This window comes from Cuculus canorus, chromosome 6 (assembly GCF_017976375.1).
Source record: "Cuculus canorus isolate bCucCan1 chromosome 6, bCucCan1.pri, whole genome shotgun sequence".
NCBI lineage: Eukaryota > Metazoa > Chordata > Aves > Cuculiformes > Cuculidae > Cuculus > Cuculus canorus.
The window spans coordinates 31,504,167-31,521,404 of NC_071406.1; the positions used below are offsets into that span (position 1 = coordinate 31,504,167).

Consider the following 17,238-nt stretch of genomic DNA (forward strand, 5'->3'; position numbering starts at 1 on the left):
ATAATCGTGTGATGATTGTAAGTCAAAAAAATTGATAAAACACAATCTGACAGTGTGCTCTTTTTTTAGATAACTGAGGATCCGAAGAAGAGAATGTCTGTATTGAAGCACCACTTTGTGAGACATCCTGCAAAGATATTTGAGGAAAATCCCGAAGCTTTTATGGAGCTCACAGGTGTGCAGCAGTTTTCTTTTGAACAGGATTCAATGATACTCCTTGGTCAATAGTTAATCTTCTCACTAACAAAGTTCTGAAATACAGTTTGTCCTTCTCTAGACATTGCTAAAATTATATATGGGTTATAGACCAGAACTATCAGGTTTTGTGTGGTTTCAGCACTAAGTAGCTTAAAGGGGGTAGGAGTGAAATTCTGTCATTTTCCTATGGCTTAGTTTCTGGGGTTGAGCAAGAGTTGTATTTAGACCAAAGTGTCCAGTGGGCCATCTCAGAAATTGGGAATAGCTGGATGTCAAAAGAACAGTCTGATCTCTGCTTACATCCCTTGCTTGCTAGTGGGATAGTACGGGTGTTGTAGAGCCATTGTTTTAGTCTTGTGCTACTCATGGAAATCCTGAATATTCAGATCTGCTTCATCAGTGACTTACTTTTTTTAATGACTTGGCAAGGTAAAATGGACTGCACACTAATGGTTTCCTTGTAACTGCTAGGAATGCATAGTTAAAGGTGAGAAATTTTGACTGCATGATGTCTTGGGAACTAAAGAGAATTATTGTAGGGCATGGCATTATTCCTACTTTTGCTGAAGTGAGCTTGTTCATTTTATGAAAGCCATTGTATTTCAGAAATTTTCTTAATGTAAGCTATTGCAGAAGCACTGATGTAGCTTGAACTTTGGTGTCAAGTTTTGACCGCCCTGGTATGAGAAGGCGTTTAGGTATTGACAGGTACTGAAGTGAGTATGGAGCAGAGGGCCACCGAGATGCTGGGCACAGGAAAACTGGGAGAGGCTGAGTGAACTTGTTTTTATCACCCTGAAGAGAGTGATCCCCTAAGGGAGGTCCTGTTACTGTCTTCAACTACCAGTGAAAGACTGGAGCAAAAGTGAAGCTAGAAGTGCCCAGTGATAATACAATTGGCAGTAGAGTCCAGTGACGATGAAAGACGGTCCAAGTAGATATTAGGAAAAAGTATTTTGCCAGGGGGGCAAACACTGCAGCAGATGCTCAAAGAGGTTGTGGAACTGATTTTTCTGTCTGTTTGTGCTTTTTGGGGTAAGTTTTACCAATAAGAAAGATCATGTTTAAATTGGATTTCATATTTGCATCTTCCTATTTCTGTTGACCTCTTGACAGTTACCTAGATTTCCATGATGAACTTATTACTCCAGTTTCGTAGAAGAAAGATATTGATCTTCTTGCATGGCAGTTTGTGTTGTTTGTGTTTCTGATCTTTTCATTATTGTGTCTTATTCTTTTTCCTCCAGAGTATCTTTAACGTGCTACTGTTCTCTTGTATGTGTTATTCACTTGATTGCCAACTTGCTTCTACACAAGTTTCTGCACTAGTTTTCTTAAAAGGCTATCAGGACCAAAGATTCGGGCTGTTTCTAATGTTGCCTTAGCTGTAATCAGTCACACTGTAATTGTGTTAGTATCATTCAGTTTCTTATTTGTTTTGTTGCCTTGAAGACTTTGGTTTAAGATCCATAGGGGTTTTATTTTAATAAAAAATAAAATTAATGTTAATATGTAGTAATTGGATCCTAGGGTTGTGATGTTTCCTGTGTTGGTAAGTGTTGCACGCAGTTCTAAGCAGTAGCAATGTTTTGTGTTGATTAAAGCTTATAAAGTTCATGGCCATTTACAGGTAAGAGCTAAGACCTTGGTGTAAGTTAAAGATAAGATTTTGGAGTTAAGGATAGTAGTTCCTGCAGTGTGGCGTATTAAAACATATTTATTTTTAGGAGCTTTCATGTGGATTACAGTCAAAGCTTCAAAATGGACTTATTCAGTTTACAATGTAAGTAACATTTTTTCCTTGTTGTGTTTTTATCTTTATCTTTTTTACTAATGAGGAGTTTTGTTGTTTTTTTTTCTTTTAAGGATTCTGATGGAAAATATTTCACATTTCCTCTTGCAAGCCACAGAAAATCATACAGCCACATTTACTGTGAAAATGATTTGTTGGTAAGGAAATACTGGCATCCATTTACATTCACAGCCTAATACGCTCTGTTTAGATGCACCGTTTTAGCGTGTGACATGGAGTTCAAGGTTTGAAACTTTGAATGCCACCTGAACTTCAGATGTTTTATTTTTGACTCTCTTATGGTTAGTGCCAGATTGCTTTCTCCTTTCATTCAGTGCAGGTGTGTATTTATGGGTTTGACTGAAGCAGTTATTTTTAGTGCTGCTAGGATTCAGCCTTACTTCTGATTTGGGAAATCGGTTTATAGGTTTGCTTTCCCATAATAAAATTCAAGGGATTCTGAAAGGCTACAGAGATCTCCAACTAAGCACTGGAAGTGAGTGGAATCCAGATGAGAAAACAGCCCTTCCGAGTTGTCTCCTTTATAGAGAGGAGAGGCAATAATTTGCATTTCTTATATTTTTATCTCGGGACACATAAATTCAGCCAAAATGTTTTTGAGGATTTTTTTTAAAGAATATTTTTGAAAGGAATGAGTGTAATGTCTGGGAGAACTGGACATGGATAAGTATGCTTTTCAGAATTATGTCAGTATTTTACATTAGTGGCAAGAAAATTGATGCTTTTCCATTTCATCCTGCCTGTCCCTGTCACCACTCCCTTACCAAAGAAGAGGCTTATACCACCACTGTCAACAAAGAGTGTATGTTCTCAGTGCTTTTCTGATTGTCCTTCCCAATAGTAGCTTCAACATTTACATTTACACTTTTGTGGTCTTAGTTTTGTTTTAATAGGGTAACATTTGCCTTTGTTGTAGTATTTTAAAGACAGGCCTGTTGCTGCTTAATGAGGAGGTACAGAACAATGTCTGAGAGATTGGTGTCATGGTGTTACTGCTTCACAGCACTTATATTCTCAAGGAGGGGAACAGCAGAGCGTTAAAAATCTAAAGTATTACTTGACTGCTTAGGATAGTACCATGAGACGTTTCTTGTAGTTTGAAAAGACTAAACTCTAATAAAATTGAGTTTTACAGTAAATGTAGGGCTTTTTTTTTTTTTAAAGAGAAATTATAAAATTTGTTTGCTTAAATTTGTATTTATTTTTTGACAATGTATTGATTCATAACTGGAAGAGGATATGGATGGAATGGAAGCTACTTAAAATGGTTCCTAGAAACCCTCACCTTTCACTTTAATGTTTTTGTTTTTCCATCCTTGTAATTCTAATTCCAAGATTGTGTATAGCAGACTTTTAATGGAGGGTATCACTCGCTGTTAACCCAGAAGTCTGAACTTTGTGAAATAAAGAAAAAAAGTTGGTGGATATCTTTCATCATAAATAATTGAGGAAATGTGAGAGATTTTTTTATCATCATCTTTGCTTTTATGCTTCAGCATTTGACATCCTTATGAGAGTTTGGTTATTATAGTGATAGCTGCTGCAGACACACTTAATAGTAACGGAGTGAAATGAGAGTGGAAGTTTGTTCTCCTCTTTATTAAGTTAATTGCACCAAGACTCTGCTATCAGAGGGTTTTTAAAACAGTTACTGACATCTAGTGTACTGAAAGAGCAGGCATATAGAAATTTTGGAGACGATTACTCCAAACAACACAGGAGTTAATGCTGATAAAGTATTGCTGGTTTTAATAGAAATAACTTCACACATAGGTAATGTGCTATTTTGTGGTATTGACTTTACAGGACACAAGTAGCTGGATTTATGGCTGTATGAATAGTAATTCACTGACGTGGTGAGTATGAATAGTTCCCGTTCGTTATTCAAATGGATTGTGTTAGACTACATTTGAATTTAAAGCTGTAAAATATCTTCCTCGTTAGGAAGGAAGGGATTGGGAAGAAAAGTAAAACTCTTACTGTGAATAATTCATGCTTTATGTATCATCAAGCAAATGGGAACAAAAAGGCTTTCTCAAAATTACTGCGTGACTGCAGAATAAAATAAGCTAACATTTTCTTCTTGAAGCTATATTTTTGACCTTCATAGCAGTGAAAAGTTGCTCCTATTGCTCTCTTGTGGATGCTCCTCACTGTGCTGAATTCCTAAATTGTGTGTTTTATAGCATCTCCTTAGAACCCCACTCAAAGAATGAAGCATCTTTTTATATTTTCTCATTCAAAAAATGCTATTGTCATATGAAAAATATTTGGAAATGTGGGTAATTTAATGGCTCATTTGACTTGTGTCATTACAGTTGTTACCAAATGGATTTAAAACACTGACTAGCTTACCTTTGCAAAGTCAGCCCAAAGTAAATCATATCTACTCTTCACGTTAGGGGATGATTCCAGGTGGAGTTGAGCTAGTGTAGTATTTGTCTGTTCTGGGTTCTGTGCTGAGGTGTACAGCCACGGGATCTTGCCTCCAGCTATAGCCACATGTCACAATCACTCTTTCCTGATCCAAGGAGGAGGTGGCTGTTACCCATTTGTGAAACCTTAGATCTGCATTGAGTGCAGGTTAGCCTAGTTCAGGACTGCTCCCTAAAGCCTCATCTAATAATAGTGGTTTTGCTGTGGATTGTCTCTCTTGGGGTGATGTAACATTATTCAGAGAAACAGAAGTCTCCTGGTATCTAAGAATTGTAACTTTAAAATGAATGAATGTGCTGCTGTTCAGCGTGTTAACTTCATATAAGTTCACAAGATTTTAGAACTGTTGCAACCTCTGCAGCAGCTAACAATTTTGGTTTTATGTAGTATGTTTGAGATGTTCCCATAGGAAAAATTGGTAGTTATGATCTTTAAAAGATGCTGAACCTGTGTGTTAATTCAAAGCCAGAGGTATTTTAGCTCATTAAGAGTTTTCATTATTTGTCAGAAATTGTATGGCTAATAGCTGCTGAATGTTGTGTGTCTGACAAGTTTTGCTTAACTTGTTTTTGCAAAAAATGAGATTTGCAGTATCTGAAATGATTACAGATTGATAAATTACTATGGCAGCTGACTGCAGTAGACCCAAACTTGTTCTCGATTTAGTCATATGAAACCATATAGAGAGTGAGAAAAGCTGGTGTGTGAATCCACTGTCATGACATAATGCCTGTATAATGAATATATTCATCCTTTAACATGCATGACTTTTTACAGCCTGGAAGCTACAGATTTATCCTGGAGAGCTGAGTTACTTCCAACCGCCAAGGTAAGTATTGTGTATAACTTGTAGGAGGGAGAGGTACTTGGTTGGGTAGTTGTGGAGACAGGAGAAGGATCTGTTCTGCTTACAGCATTAGAATATGCAATTGTATTCCAGAAAGAGGGGTACAAGAGGTGGACATCCGGAAATGGGGCAAGGGGCAAGATAAAGGGTATTTTCAGTAATGGCTTTTCTTCTTTATTTTCCCCCTTCTTTTTTATTTCTTTTTTTTGTCCTAAGGTTGTAATACTGAAACTTCTGGACTATCCTTCTTTGTCCCACATTGTCATTCAGGTGCCACCCACAGCTGGCAGGAAGGTAAAAAAAAAAAAAAATATTAAGAAATTGCCTAGTGTGTTTATAACTTTCAGATGCTATGATGGAAGGAAAAGGAAGTACTAAATATGCGCTGTTACTTTGAGAAACCATAAACATATGTTCAAACCACACTGGAGTGTAACTTTGTCTTCTGTAAGCTCAGAAACATTTTTATTTCATAAGATACCAAATGCACCGCGTGACAGGTACTTGAAAAATACAGAGCAACAGTTCTCGAACCAGTTGATAGAGTTCTTGTTGGAGGTTCTAATGTTTTTCTTCCTTATTTTTCTTAATACTTTGATTGCATTCCTGGATATTTTTCTTTTTGAACAGTCAGTTCTCTTTTCCAGAGTAGCAGAGAATGCTGTAGATCCTTGAATACACCACATATAGGGGGAGTTTGGTTACAGATGCCTCTGAAAGCTCTGAAACCATAAATAATGTGGTAGACAGAGTTGTACAGAGTTTGATAGTTCTGAATCACAGATGAGTTGGATATCTTTTCATCAGGGCCTTTCTGGATCCTGGGAAGAGGCACACTTGCGGAACTTGTGTATTACCCAGCTGGGTCTGGCAAACCTTTAGTTAGTCCTGAAAATGGGAGAACACTGAATTTGAAGTCTCACTAGTTCTGATATTCCTTTCTGCAACATTCTCTGCATCTGTGGTGTAATAATCCATGATCCAAGAAGTTACTCACAGTTGAAGTGATTATAATGCTTCTCTATGACTGTAGCTTCACGTAAATGTGCCAGAGATGTTGTGCGGCTAAATTAGTAATGTACAACATTCTGGGGAAGCAAGAATAGAAGAGAGATTACTTGTGAAATGTAACCTGCTAAGTTGCAGTCCAGTGTTAAATCTTGGAAACTGCTTTTAGAAACTAAACAAATGCTGGACTTACAGTGGGATGGAAAATAATTATCAAGAGAACGAAATAATTATTAGTGATGGCACAACTCATACCTGCTGGATACTTGGCTTTGCTTTTGCATGATTAAACTTCAGGACACAAACTAAACATTCTTTTTGTTTAGGAAATTGTATCCAGAGTTTGGATAAGTCAGTCTCCTTTGCAAGACCCCCCAAAAAACAGATGCACCCAAGGAGGAGGGTGTGAGCCTGACTCTAGTCGCTCTGAGCTATTTGAATAGCTTTCTCAAGGCTGTAGCAAATGGGTGAGATCCAGAGTATCCTGGAAGTTATGCTTAAGCTACCCAGGCTTGTACTGCTGTGTTCAGCAATGAAATACCTGCCAGTCCCCATCAGTGGAGTGTGGAGAAGTAGCTTTTCACTATTTCTGTCCTGCACCCTGCCTGAGCCTCTGAAGAGAATTTTGCAAGTGCAAAAGCTTTGCAGTCTTTTGCTTGGTTTAGATCTGTGTTTAATACCCTGAATTGCAGTATACATTGGCCTGTGAATTCTTCAAAGAGGATTCCAGAAGAGTACAGCTTCCTGTAACACATCTTTTTTCATTTGGTAAGTATAACGTATTACTGTTGTAAAAAAAGGATAAATTGGAAAACTAATTTTACTAACCATTTGGATAATGAATTTGGGTGAAACTCCAGTGGTCACAGGGGATTTGGGGGGTTTGCTTTTGCTGAAGTTAACACTGCTTTTAGTAACAGAGAAAGATATGAGAAACATGGGGCGTTTGACTAACAGATGTAGAAGCCTCCTGGAAGAAATATCTGAAGATGCAGTGAGGTCTCAAATAATTTTGTCTAATATGTGAAAATAATACATCCTTTACAGGGCTTTCTTCAAGCAAAATTCTGTTAAATTCAAGTGGATTACTTTACAATGTACAGCTCCAGCACTTTAACCAAGTAAGAATGCTACTTAATTTTTTAAGCTAACGCAACCACTGTTTGTAGAACGTGATTTTTTTTTTCTTTTATATTCTAGATATATCAAGCTTTCAAAATTTATGTAGAGAGCCACTGCCAGTCACTCAAAGGTAAATAGAAGTCTTCGAAAGTACCGATTTATAAAACAAAGCTTGTTGAAAATTCTGAAGACGGAAGCTGGTGGAAAAAGAAGTTCTCTCATGCAAAGAGATTTAGGCAGTACTGTTAGTCTGCTCAAATATCTCTCACTTTCCACTTTTAGTTAAGAAGGATAGCTTGCAGAAAATGTGGAATTAGTCCTCATATGTTTTTTTCTTTCTTCCCAACAAAGGGAAGTTGAACCTTCAGTGGGATTCCACGTTATGTTGAAAATGCTTCTCAAGGATAGTACATTTGGCTAGGATTTTTATTTTATGGGATTCAAATGTGAATCTTGAGCTATGTGGGCTCAAACAGAATGGGGTGCTGAACGACTTTGCTTCAAAAAAAGTGTGATGGATTTATTATTAGCTTGAGTTTGCAGCTCTGTATTGAAACCCAGTAGTTTTCTCATAACTGTTCTGCCTTTAAATGTTGGTGCCTCACTGTCTTATTCTGTAACAGCATGTGTCAAAAAAGGTGTCATTTTTGTCCAAGGTTACCTGCACTGATCTGCATTGCAATGCCAATTGCGATGTAACTGCCAGCACAGTGATTCTATATAGTCATAAAGATTCCACTTTTGTTTTACTTGCATTTTAGTTTCTGGAGACAGTTGCCACATCTCATTCTGGATTAACTTTATCTATTTTAATTCTCTTCCACTTTCCAGAACGAAAACCTAGTGTTTACAGACTTCATATTCCCTGGTCACATGAAGACTCACTAATTGTAGCAAAGTAAGAACTTTAATGTAACTTTCTTTTGGTGTGGTTTGAAGAATGTTTACATCCTAGTGTGGTAAAATTTCTGATATGAGACAACTTCGCCAGTCTTAAGCATTTGGCTTCTGCATCTTTTCCTCATTTACCTTTCTGCTCTTGTTGTTTTGACTTTTCCTCAGAATAAGAATGTCTACTAATTGTTTGTGTAATAATTCTCACTAATTTTCTTAAAAAGGAAGTAGATTTGCTGATATTTACACGTTCAATGAGGTAGTGTGTACGTGGAGGCTAAACTTGCCTATTTTCATTAGTACTGTGCCCCTTGCTAGTTCAGAGGACAGCAGTTTGAGAACATTATGTAGTTCTTTGTGATAGGATAAGTAAGTTCATTATACCATTTTGCTCATAGCTTGTAGTGACACTTGCTGTACCAGTTCTGCTCTCTGTGCTCTTGTTGAAGACTAAGGCATGTTTGGCTTTTCTTGATTATAAGGACAACGATTGCCAATCAAAAGTTGCTCTTTCAGAGTTCCATCTTTTACTGAGATGTCTGCCAAACTGCATATCGCTCAGCCTCAAAATGACAGCAGAGATCCGGAGTTAAATATTTACTCTTCCTCAGACTGTCAGTATGAAGTGAGTAAATGTACTTTATAGCTTGTTTTCAATGCTCTATGAATTTTTGTGTAATTCAGTCTTTTAAAACATGTAGCTAATTAATCAAAGTAACTACTAAGCAAATTTAGAGGTGGGCTGTCTGGACTCTTTGAAAGTGTACTGCATGTTACAAGTATTTTGCAACAGATGGAGTAATATTGAAGATTGGGCCCTCATTTCTAAGAGAAATTTCAAAGTGTTTGTTTTTAAAAAGTCAGTAGTAAGTTGTACATTTTAGTTATGGGATTCCTTTATTCTAATACTGAATTTGACTTCTTAAAAATGGAAGTGTTTTGTACCTTAGGCTTGCCATTGTATAAAGTAATAACTTTTTTTTTTTTTTTTTTTAATCAAGGTAATCCTGAAGACGTCGCTTTTACAGATTCTTGGGCAAGTAAGAAAATCTTCTAGTACTAGAATGTTTTTCTGTCAGTAGCATCTTTAGAAGTTTTCCCTTCGTCCCTTCCCTGCTGTGGCTTGTTAGATTCCTTCACGATGCCAAGAGGAACCCTGTTGAATGGTTATTTAAAACCTTGTTACTTGGCAAGGCCTCTCATCAGATGAATTCAGAGAAGAAAAACACTCTAGCTTTAAAGAGCTAATATAAATGTGGAGCATTTGGTTTGTGGTTAGCTGAATATCTTTAAAGGATTAACACCGTAGGTCATTTTCACTTTCTTGCCTGATGAGTCAGTAGTGTTAAAACTTTAGTATATATTTGGTATCAACTGGAAGCTAGGGAAAAATGTCTTGAGTAGATCCATATGCTCCATTTCAACAAACTATCAATGAAGAATACATCTCAACGTTGATATCAGTAAAAATAGTCTGTGTGTCTGCAGTTTTCCGATTCTGAAAAGTAAAAAACTTGCAAGCACCTAAAGGTAGTGCTTGGAATATTACTGGCGATTTTCTCTGTTTGAATGTATGCATTTATATCAAGGACTTTGCATTTTATTGTTATTTTTTAAGAATTTCTGTGCTATTTGTATATTAGTCAGACATTCCTTCATGCTTTGGACCAATTCAAACATACATGGAATTGATTTTGGGCAAAAAATTTTGGAAGGCTATGTAAATATATCCAGGTTTTGCTTGGAAAAACCTTTTAATTTACTACAGAGATCTTTTAATATTTAAATCTATTTTACTGATTGGACATGCTACTATATTCTTTTAGTGTCTTGACTAGAAAAAAGTATTTGTTTATAATCTGGTCATTTATCAAAACACATTTGATTAACCATTTATGAGACATCTGAATATTTTGCATATATGACATTAATTACTATTAGTGGTTATCAAATATCCATGTATAGAATCATAGAGTCACTAGGTTGGAAGGAACCCACTGGGTCATTGAGTCCAACCATTCCTAACACTCCCTAAACCATGCCCCTCAGCACCTCATCCACCCATCCATTAAACACCTCCAGGGAAGGTGACTCAACCACCTCCCTGGGCAGCCTCTGCCAGTGCCCAGTGACCCTTTCCATGAAAAATTTTTTCCTGATGTCCAGCCTGAATCTCCCCTGGTGCAGCTTGAGGCCATTCCCCCTTGTCCTGTCCCCCCTCCCCTGGGAAAAGAGGTCAGCACCCTCCTCTCCACAACCTCCTTTCAGGTAGTTGTAGAGAGCAATAAGGCCTCCCCTCAGCCTCCTCTTCTCCAGGCTAAACAACCCCAGCTCTCTCAGCCACTCCTCGGAAGACTTGTTCTCCAGCCCCCTCACCAGCTTCTCTGGACACACTCCAGAGCCTCAACATCCTTCTTGTGGCGAAGGGCCCAGAACTGAACACAGTACTCAAGGTGCGGTCTCACCAGTGCCAATTATGGAGGGAGAATAACCTCCCTGGACCTGCTAGTCACACCGTTTCTGATACAAGCCAAGATGCCATTGGCCTTTTTGGCCACCGTCAAAGTGAGAAACTGTTTGAGTCTTCTAAGAAAGACTTTTCCAATCGCACTACCATGCTGGCTTCCGGATAATATTATGTGTGTATTTTCTAAATATGTTTTTATGCATATAAGTTAAAAGTTATCCTTGTATACTTGTCTTTCAGATAATAAGGTTCCATGCTGGCGCTCTTCCTGTCTATGTTATTTCTAATATTCTTCTTACTTATGGAGGACAATTGAGCACATTGATGTCGACAGGTAGCTTTCTAGAAAAGTATTCTTTTCTGGTCAAGTGTTTTTAGAGAAGTTACTTATCCAGTTTACTGCTGAATGACCAGCTAGCTCTTGTGAATTTTTTAAGTTAAGTATCGCTGAACTTGTGCAAATACTTGGATCTGTGCTGTTCAGTTTTGGGTTTTGCTTATTGACAGTTCTCGAAGGTTGTGTTGTAGTAGCATTTTTCCTTACTATTTTACTCTGCAGTTCCTTCTTTGTGAATGATTGATGTTGCGCGATATTTTAGGTTCAATAGAAGTCTACTTGAAAATATATGTGAAAGTTTAAAATATACAGTTAATATGCACAAAATGCTTTATTGCATGAAGATGGATTTGCAGACTAACTTTTATCTTCAGACAAAATGCATTTTTATTTAAATTCAGGTGACGTTTGTAACAAACTTGGTGATCTCTCCAGAAGCTCTTGTGACCTATTACCTGAATATGAGTTACCCAGTGAATAAGGCCCTTGATGATGAAGTACACTGACTTACTTGGCTACTTGGCTTACTGGCTATTATAAGACAGGGTTATCTTGTTTTAAAGTCAACTTTCAAACCTTTGTCTGAATTTGCTTTTTCTTGTGGATCTTCTTTGTGACAAAATAATAAATATAGATGCTTTCTGTTCTTGATTCTAGGTCAATGTTCGGACTTTTCCCTTGAACTAGTTAGGACAGCTAAACCCTACAAAGTAGAACCTCTTATAAGCATTGTTGTATTTCTGCAGGGGTGAGTTTGCAGAAGTTATTTATTTATTTATTTAATGGAGTTTCTAAAACAGAAGTTTCAGTAAAACTATTGGTGGGAAAAATATTTTGTCTGTAGTCATTGTGAACACCCGAATGTGATTTTGTTTGAAAGGCTGTAGTAGGAGGAATAGTTGATATCTTACTGTAACAGCAATTCAAAGTGATAAGTAATACTGCTTTCATATTTTTGGCAGGTTTAACTGGTTTAGAGATATATGGGAATCACTGTCACTACCAGAGGTGGATGCTGCTGTACTGAGTAGTCAGGATGCATGGTTCCCCCTTGTGTCCCTGATTCTGTTTCTTTTTGGGACAGGCATTGCCTACTGGAGTGGAGTATTTTTCTCTACAACTCTGAGACTATTCTCATCATTATGGTTAAGTCTGATGAGGTAAAACAACATTATGCTATGCAATTATGCTGTTTTAGATCACTGTGACCCTGTCATTTTTTTTCTGTTTGCTTCAGTGTGAATGCTTGGACAGATTAAATTCTGCGATATAGTTCATACACGGTTTTAGCCCTCTGGGCTTGTTAGTGTTATGTACTGATGAAGTACGAGGGTTGCCTAAGACTCCTTGTTCCACATCTCCAAAAGGGAACATAAATGGCTTTCTTGTTTCCTTCACCAGCTGTTGTGAAGGTTTTCAGTTTGTCTTTGAGGAAAGCTTGTTGTGGAAAAGAAAACAACTAAGCTACTCCCTTTTCAGCAGCTCAAAAAAGAAATATATACATTTAGAAAAGAGACTGTAGGCATTGCAAGCTGTTCCCCATTGTTTATAATGGATACACTGCATTAAAGAATGCAGACGGGTTTGTAAAACAAAACATCTCTGGATGTTTATTTCACTCAAGACTGAATAATTTTATTGAACTAAGAACACTGGGATGTTTTCCCGTGTAGAGATGAGTGTTCAGATATGAAAGGGGGGTTAAAAGAATCAAGGAAGAAAAAAAGATTTTGAAAGAATAAATTAGTAAATCGGGTAATATGCTTAGCTGTTTTAATGGTTTGATTGTTCTCACACTCATAACAGTCCTCGGCCAGATTTGAGCCAACTCTCTGTCTCCAGAAAGTTGGCTCAAATGCTCTTTACTTACAAAACATCTGCTAAATGAACTCTTAGTTCTTCATCACAAGCTCTTCTGGTCTTACTCTACTGAATAATAGATGTCATGTCAGCTTTTTCTTCTCAGCCATCTAGTTTTTAAATGACAATGGATGCTCAGAAACATCACTATTATTTTTAAGTTGTGCATCTCTAAGTTTCAAAACTACTTGCACTACAGTTTTAAGGGTTTTAGCTTGATTCATACTCTTTTCATTAAAGGTTTTTATTTCTTGCAACCCCCAAGAATGTCTTGGTCAGGGGCAGGAAAATAAGGTTTTGCATGCCCGCTTGTAATTGAGCTGGTTCATTTTGAAATTCCAGAGCTTATGCGGTTCTAGTACCTTACAAAAGTTTTGATCTAGTTCTGAATTTTGTGAAGGAAAAAAAAAAAGCTATAGATCTGTATGGAGGAATTCTTTGTTCTTGTCGACTGGTTGCAAAGTCTTCTGAAATTGTACTTTCCAAATAATGCTTTTTCTGTTTTCAGTGTCCATTTTTACACTGGTATAGCCATGAATATCCAAGAAGTGCAGACTTTTTCACAGTTTTATTGCACTTCTCCCCCACCTTGTGCTCCTTGTAACACCTTCTCAAATTCATACTTGTCTCTTAGTCATATTGGCAGGAATCCCAGAAACTTAAAGTGAGCTTTTTTTTGTTTTCTCTCAGACTGAACAAGAGGAAATTCCTGTCTGGGAAGAATTAATCTCTTGGTGACTTGTGCGCTGCTGTACTGTCATTGAGCACTGCAGTGCATTAACTTTTGTAGTAGGAGTAACTTTCATGATAGAACTGCACAGTAATAATAAGACACTCGTTCCCTAGGGCTGAACAGAAGAATTTAGTGACTGATGCAGATCTAGAGTTAGCATTGTTTAATCCTTTATACCCACCAATGTATCCTTTACATCCACCAATGTATCTTTTACATTTTGGAAGGTTTAAGGTTGTTTTGTTAGTTCATTTGATACAAAAAGGGGGTGGTGGTTTGCAAACTAGCTTATGTAGCAGTTGGGTTATATTTTCAAACTCATCTAACTTGATTTTTCTAGTGTTTAATTCAGGAATAATTTGTTCTTTTCAGTCATTCACAAAATAGGATTTGATCTTTGTAGTTTTTATGTTGTTACAGGACTATAACAGTAGTTGTGTCTTTTTTTCAGACCTACTGTACCTCAAAAAGATAACAAGTTGGTTACACCCAGAAGACTCTGTGGGGTGTTATCCCTTGCTTTGGTTAGCTGGACCACTTGTGGTGCATTTGCTGTATTCATTATTTATCTTCAATACTTGTTTAAGGTACTGAAAGGTGAAACGTTTAATTTATGATTGAATTAAAAATTTTGTATGCTTTGAATTAACCCCATGTTGAAGGCAAAAATACAGATTACTATATTTCATGTTTGAAAGTAATGTTATTACTCACATACTTGAAATATGTCTTTTTTGAACTTGTCAGAGTCTCCCAGTCTTGTAATCCTCAGAATTACTTTGGTCTTTTGATAATGTTTTTCTCCAAATAAATATAGAATCCTGTATGCCCACTATAATAATGCATATACTTGTGATTTTAACTTACAGATAGGTAATGTTATAAAATCGAAGACTAATAACTCCTTTGAAGAGTAACTTCGGCAAAGGGAGGACTAGGAATTTTCTGTTGAATGCTTTTTATCTTTAAAGATTTTTCACAAATCTTGATGGAGTATGAGGAAGAAGGGTGGATACACTGTAGAATTAGGATAGTCTTACTGTTTCCATGGTCTTCCTTGCACCAGAGCATCTAACTGATCTGATTCACCCTGTGGTCATAAAGCTTCCAGATCAGCTACTATACTTAGCTACCAGGGAAGCATCAGAGCATGCTTCTGGGGGCAGGGGCACAAAGCTTAGCAGCTTACAGCGGGTAGGTAGCAGCTGAAAGCACAGCCTGAGGAACAGGTCTGTCTCCAATTGAACTGCCTGTGAAGGCTGTTCCCATGCTGACATCACTACCCCTTCTGCAGTAAGCCTTTGGTGTGGGACTTTTCCTGTGTGGCCTCTTTATGGGCTTCTGCAGAAAGTGAAATAGAATGGGATTAGCAGGAGGTGGTGAGGAATATGCAGATTTTCTGCTCTGTATTCTCTGTCAAGCACAGTGGAAGGAGAGAAGCAGAGCCACCTAAGTTTTCTCTCTTTGCTTGGAAATCTTTACTTAAGAGAGCGCTTTGAATTGGATGCTGATGGTAAAAACGGTGCAGGGAGTTCTTGTATTGCAGCGCCTTTGGGGCCTTAGAATTATCTAGCTATAAAAAGGGACAAAAAATAATTAGTCCCAAACCTTTTTTCTTCTTTACTACAGCTTTTGTATGAAGAAACATGACTAAAAAAGCTGAACTGTCTCTTACAGGTTATAAAACTACATGTGAATGTAAGAGCAGAACACAACATGCATAATGGGGTAAGTCTCTCTCCTGCTTCTGTTCGAAATTGTGACTATTGCATTCACTGTTCAAGGTCATCGCAGCATGAACTTGTCTGAAGTACATTGAAGAAGAAAACTTAGTCTCTGAATTTAATACCTACAGAACCACAGTTGTCGAAATTTTGGTATTTGATTATGCTTGGCCTACCTGAAGAAATAAATTTAATTTCTAGTTAATAATCTACACTACAGGTAGCTATTTCTTTCCAGGTAGTTTGTGGAGCTTAGGGGTTTTTTAATCAGGAGAGGACAAACATGATTTATTAGATAGATATGGACTGAGACTGCAGTAAATAGGGAGCTGTCTAAAAATGAGTGGAGGGCATTGTGTTACATGCATTGTGTACTTTGGGTTTTTCAATTACTTTAAGCTATAGGATCCAAGATGTAAATGTGTAGATACAAGCATATAGTAACTACCCATTCGTTTTTGCAAACATAGTTAAAAAAATAGCCTGCCAGAAAAAGTTGTTGACAGTTTTCTTTGGGTTTTTCTTTGGGTTTTTTGTTTGATTAGTTTTAAATCCCCTCCTCCTCTTCTTTCATCTCCATATATATTGTGTTTTGTTTTATTTCATTTGTTGGGGAAGATCTTTTTCTGTCATTGGAAGTTAGCATCTGCCAACTCACTGGTTTTTGTTATTTATTCCTACAGCTAATGTTTTGTTCTCAGTTGCATTACCTCCTGTATATTTTTCCATGAGTGATCATCTGTGATTTCCACCCGCATGCTTTATATTACTCCTTTTATTCTGTTCTTCCTCCTTCCAGGAACTCCATTTCCTATCACTGCACTGGTGTCAGGGCATCTCCACTCTCCATTCTTTCCTTCCAAAGACATGTAAACTATCAGTGTAAGACAAATTTCTGGTTAAATCTAGATGCTTTAAAATTGAACTATTGAACTTTGCTTCTGATGGGTTTTTGAAAGATAAATTGCAAATTTTCTTCTTAAATCAGAGCTGATATGATACTGTTGTGATAATTGTTCCCTCCTCCTCCCCCAGCATGGGTTCTTTCAAGCCTGTGTGTATTTTTGAGATTTGCCTTTTATTTTCAGGATTCAGACAGCTCGAAAGAAACTTCACAGAACTCCAATGTGCATCCAGTCAAAAACCAGAATTCAAGGGATGATACCTCAAAAGCAACACAGTGTCTTTCCAACAGTGCAACAATTGCTGAAGCTGTTAACAGTCTTAAGATGCATGTTACAATTTTCAATTTATTCACCTGGATTGTGCTGCTCAACTTGCCATCTTTAATTTATTGGTTAAAAAATCTCAGGTAACTTTTTAAATGGCCACTAAAGTAGAAGGAAACAACAAGAACCTATGAAGACAGTAAAAATTGCAAATGTTTTACTCCTTAGATTATTAGCTACCTCATAGTACCAAAGGCTTCTGTTAATTATAACTGCTTTTTCACTGCAATCTCGTTTATGTTGTGATACAAGTAGGCGTTAAGTGATCAGTGGTGCTGAAGAAAGTAATGATTCTGGAAGGATTTAGTCAGGTTGTGATGCTATATGCATTTCATGTATGTGTATGTAGTTATCAGCACATGCTTGTTCCCATCGTGGATTTTATTTGGTAGCCTAATTTAGGTATAACATGCTTTTTTAACCATTTTCTCCAGGTACAATATTAGACTCGATCCTGATCCATGCAGAGCTACCGCTATTATCCTCATATGCATTTTAGAAATTCTCATGAATTCAAGTACTTCTGAAGTGAAATCAAGGTACGGTAGCCTAATGCCCAGGTTTAGTTTT

At 37.1% G+C, this 17,238-nt stretch overlaps 1 protein-coding gene across 2 annotated transcripts in view; it reads left to right on the forward strand.

The window, feature by feature from the left end:
- PGAP1 (post-GPI attachment to proteins inositol deacylase 1) overlaps positions 1 to 17,238 on the forward strand; it is a 39,529-nt gene that overhangs the window by 13,603 nt on the left and 8,688 nt on the right. The window contains exons 8-27 of one of the 2 annotated variants that reach the window (XM_054070460.1): positions 70 to 175; positions 1,926 to 1,981; positions 2,065 to 2,148; positions 3,818 to 3,867; positions 5,225 to 5,276; positions 5,511 to 5,588; positions 6,995 to 7,070; positions 7,350 to 7,423; positions 7,503 to 7,554; positions 8,256 to 8,322; positions 8,835 to 8,943; positions 9,320 to 9,358; positions 11,026 to 11,119; positions 11,780 to 11,870; positions 12,085 to 12,282; positions 14,167 to 14,302; positions 15,393 to 15,443; positions 16,239 to 16,321; positions 16,528 to 16,751; positions 17,103 to 17,207. In XM_054070460.1, the coding sequence (XP_053926435.1) occupies positions 70 to 175; positions 1,926 to 1,981; positions 2,065 to 2,148; positions 3,818 to 3,867; positions 5,225 to 5,276; positions 5,511 to 5,588; positions 6,995 to 7,070; positions 7,350 to 7,423; positions 7,503 to 7,554; positions 8,256 to 8,322; positions 8,835 to 8,943; positions 9,320 to 9,358; positions 11,026 to 11,119; positions 11,780 to 11,870; positions 12,085 to 12,282; positions 14,167 to 14,302; positions 15,393 to 15,443; positions 16,239 to 16,321; positions 16,528 to 16,729 (1,698 nt within the window). In that variant the 3' untranslated portion in view covers positions 16,730 to 16,751; positions 17,103 to 17,207. Of the gene's footprint in view, positions 1 to 69; positions 176 to 1,925; positions 1,982 to 2,064; positions 2,149 to 3,817; positions 3,868 to 5,224; positions 5,277 to 5,510; positions 5,589 to 6,994; positions 7,071 to 7,349; positions 7,424 to 7,502; positions 7,555 to 8,255; positions 8,323 to 8,834; positions 8,944 to 9,319; positions 9,359 to 11,025; positions 11,120 to 11,779; positions 11,871 to 12,084; positions 12,283 to 14,166; positions 14,303 to 15,392; positions 15,444 to 16,238; positions 16,322 to 16,527; positions 16,752 to 17,102; positions 17,208 to 17,238 lie in introns of those variants that run through there. The other variant, XM_054070459.1, reaches the window with a different exon arrangement.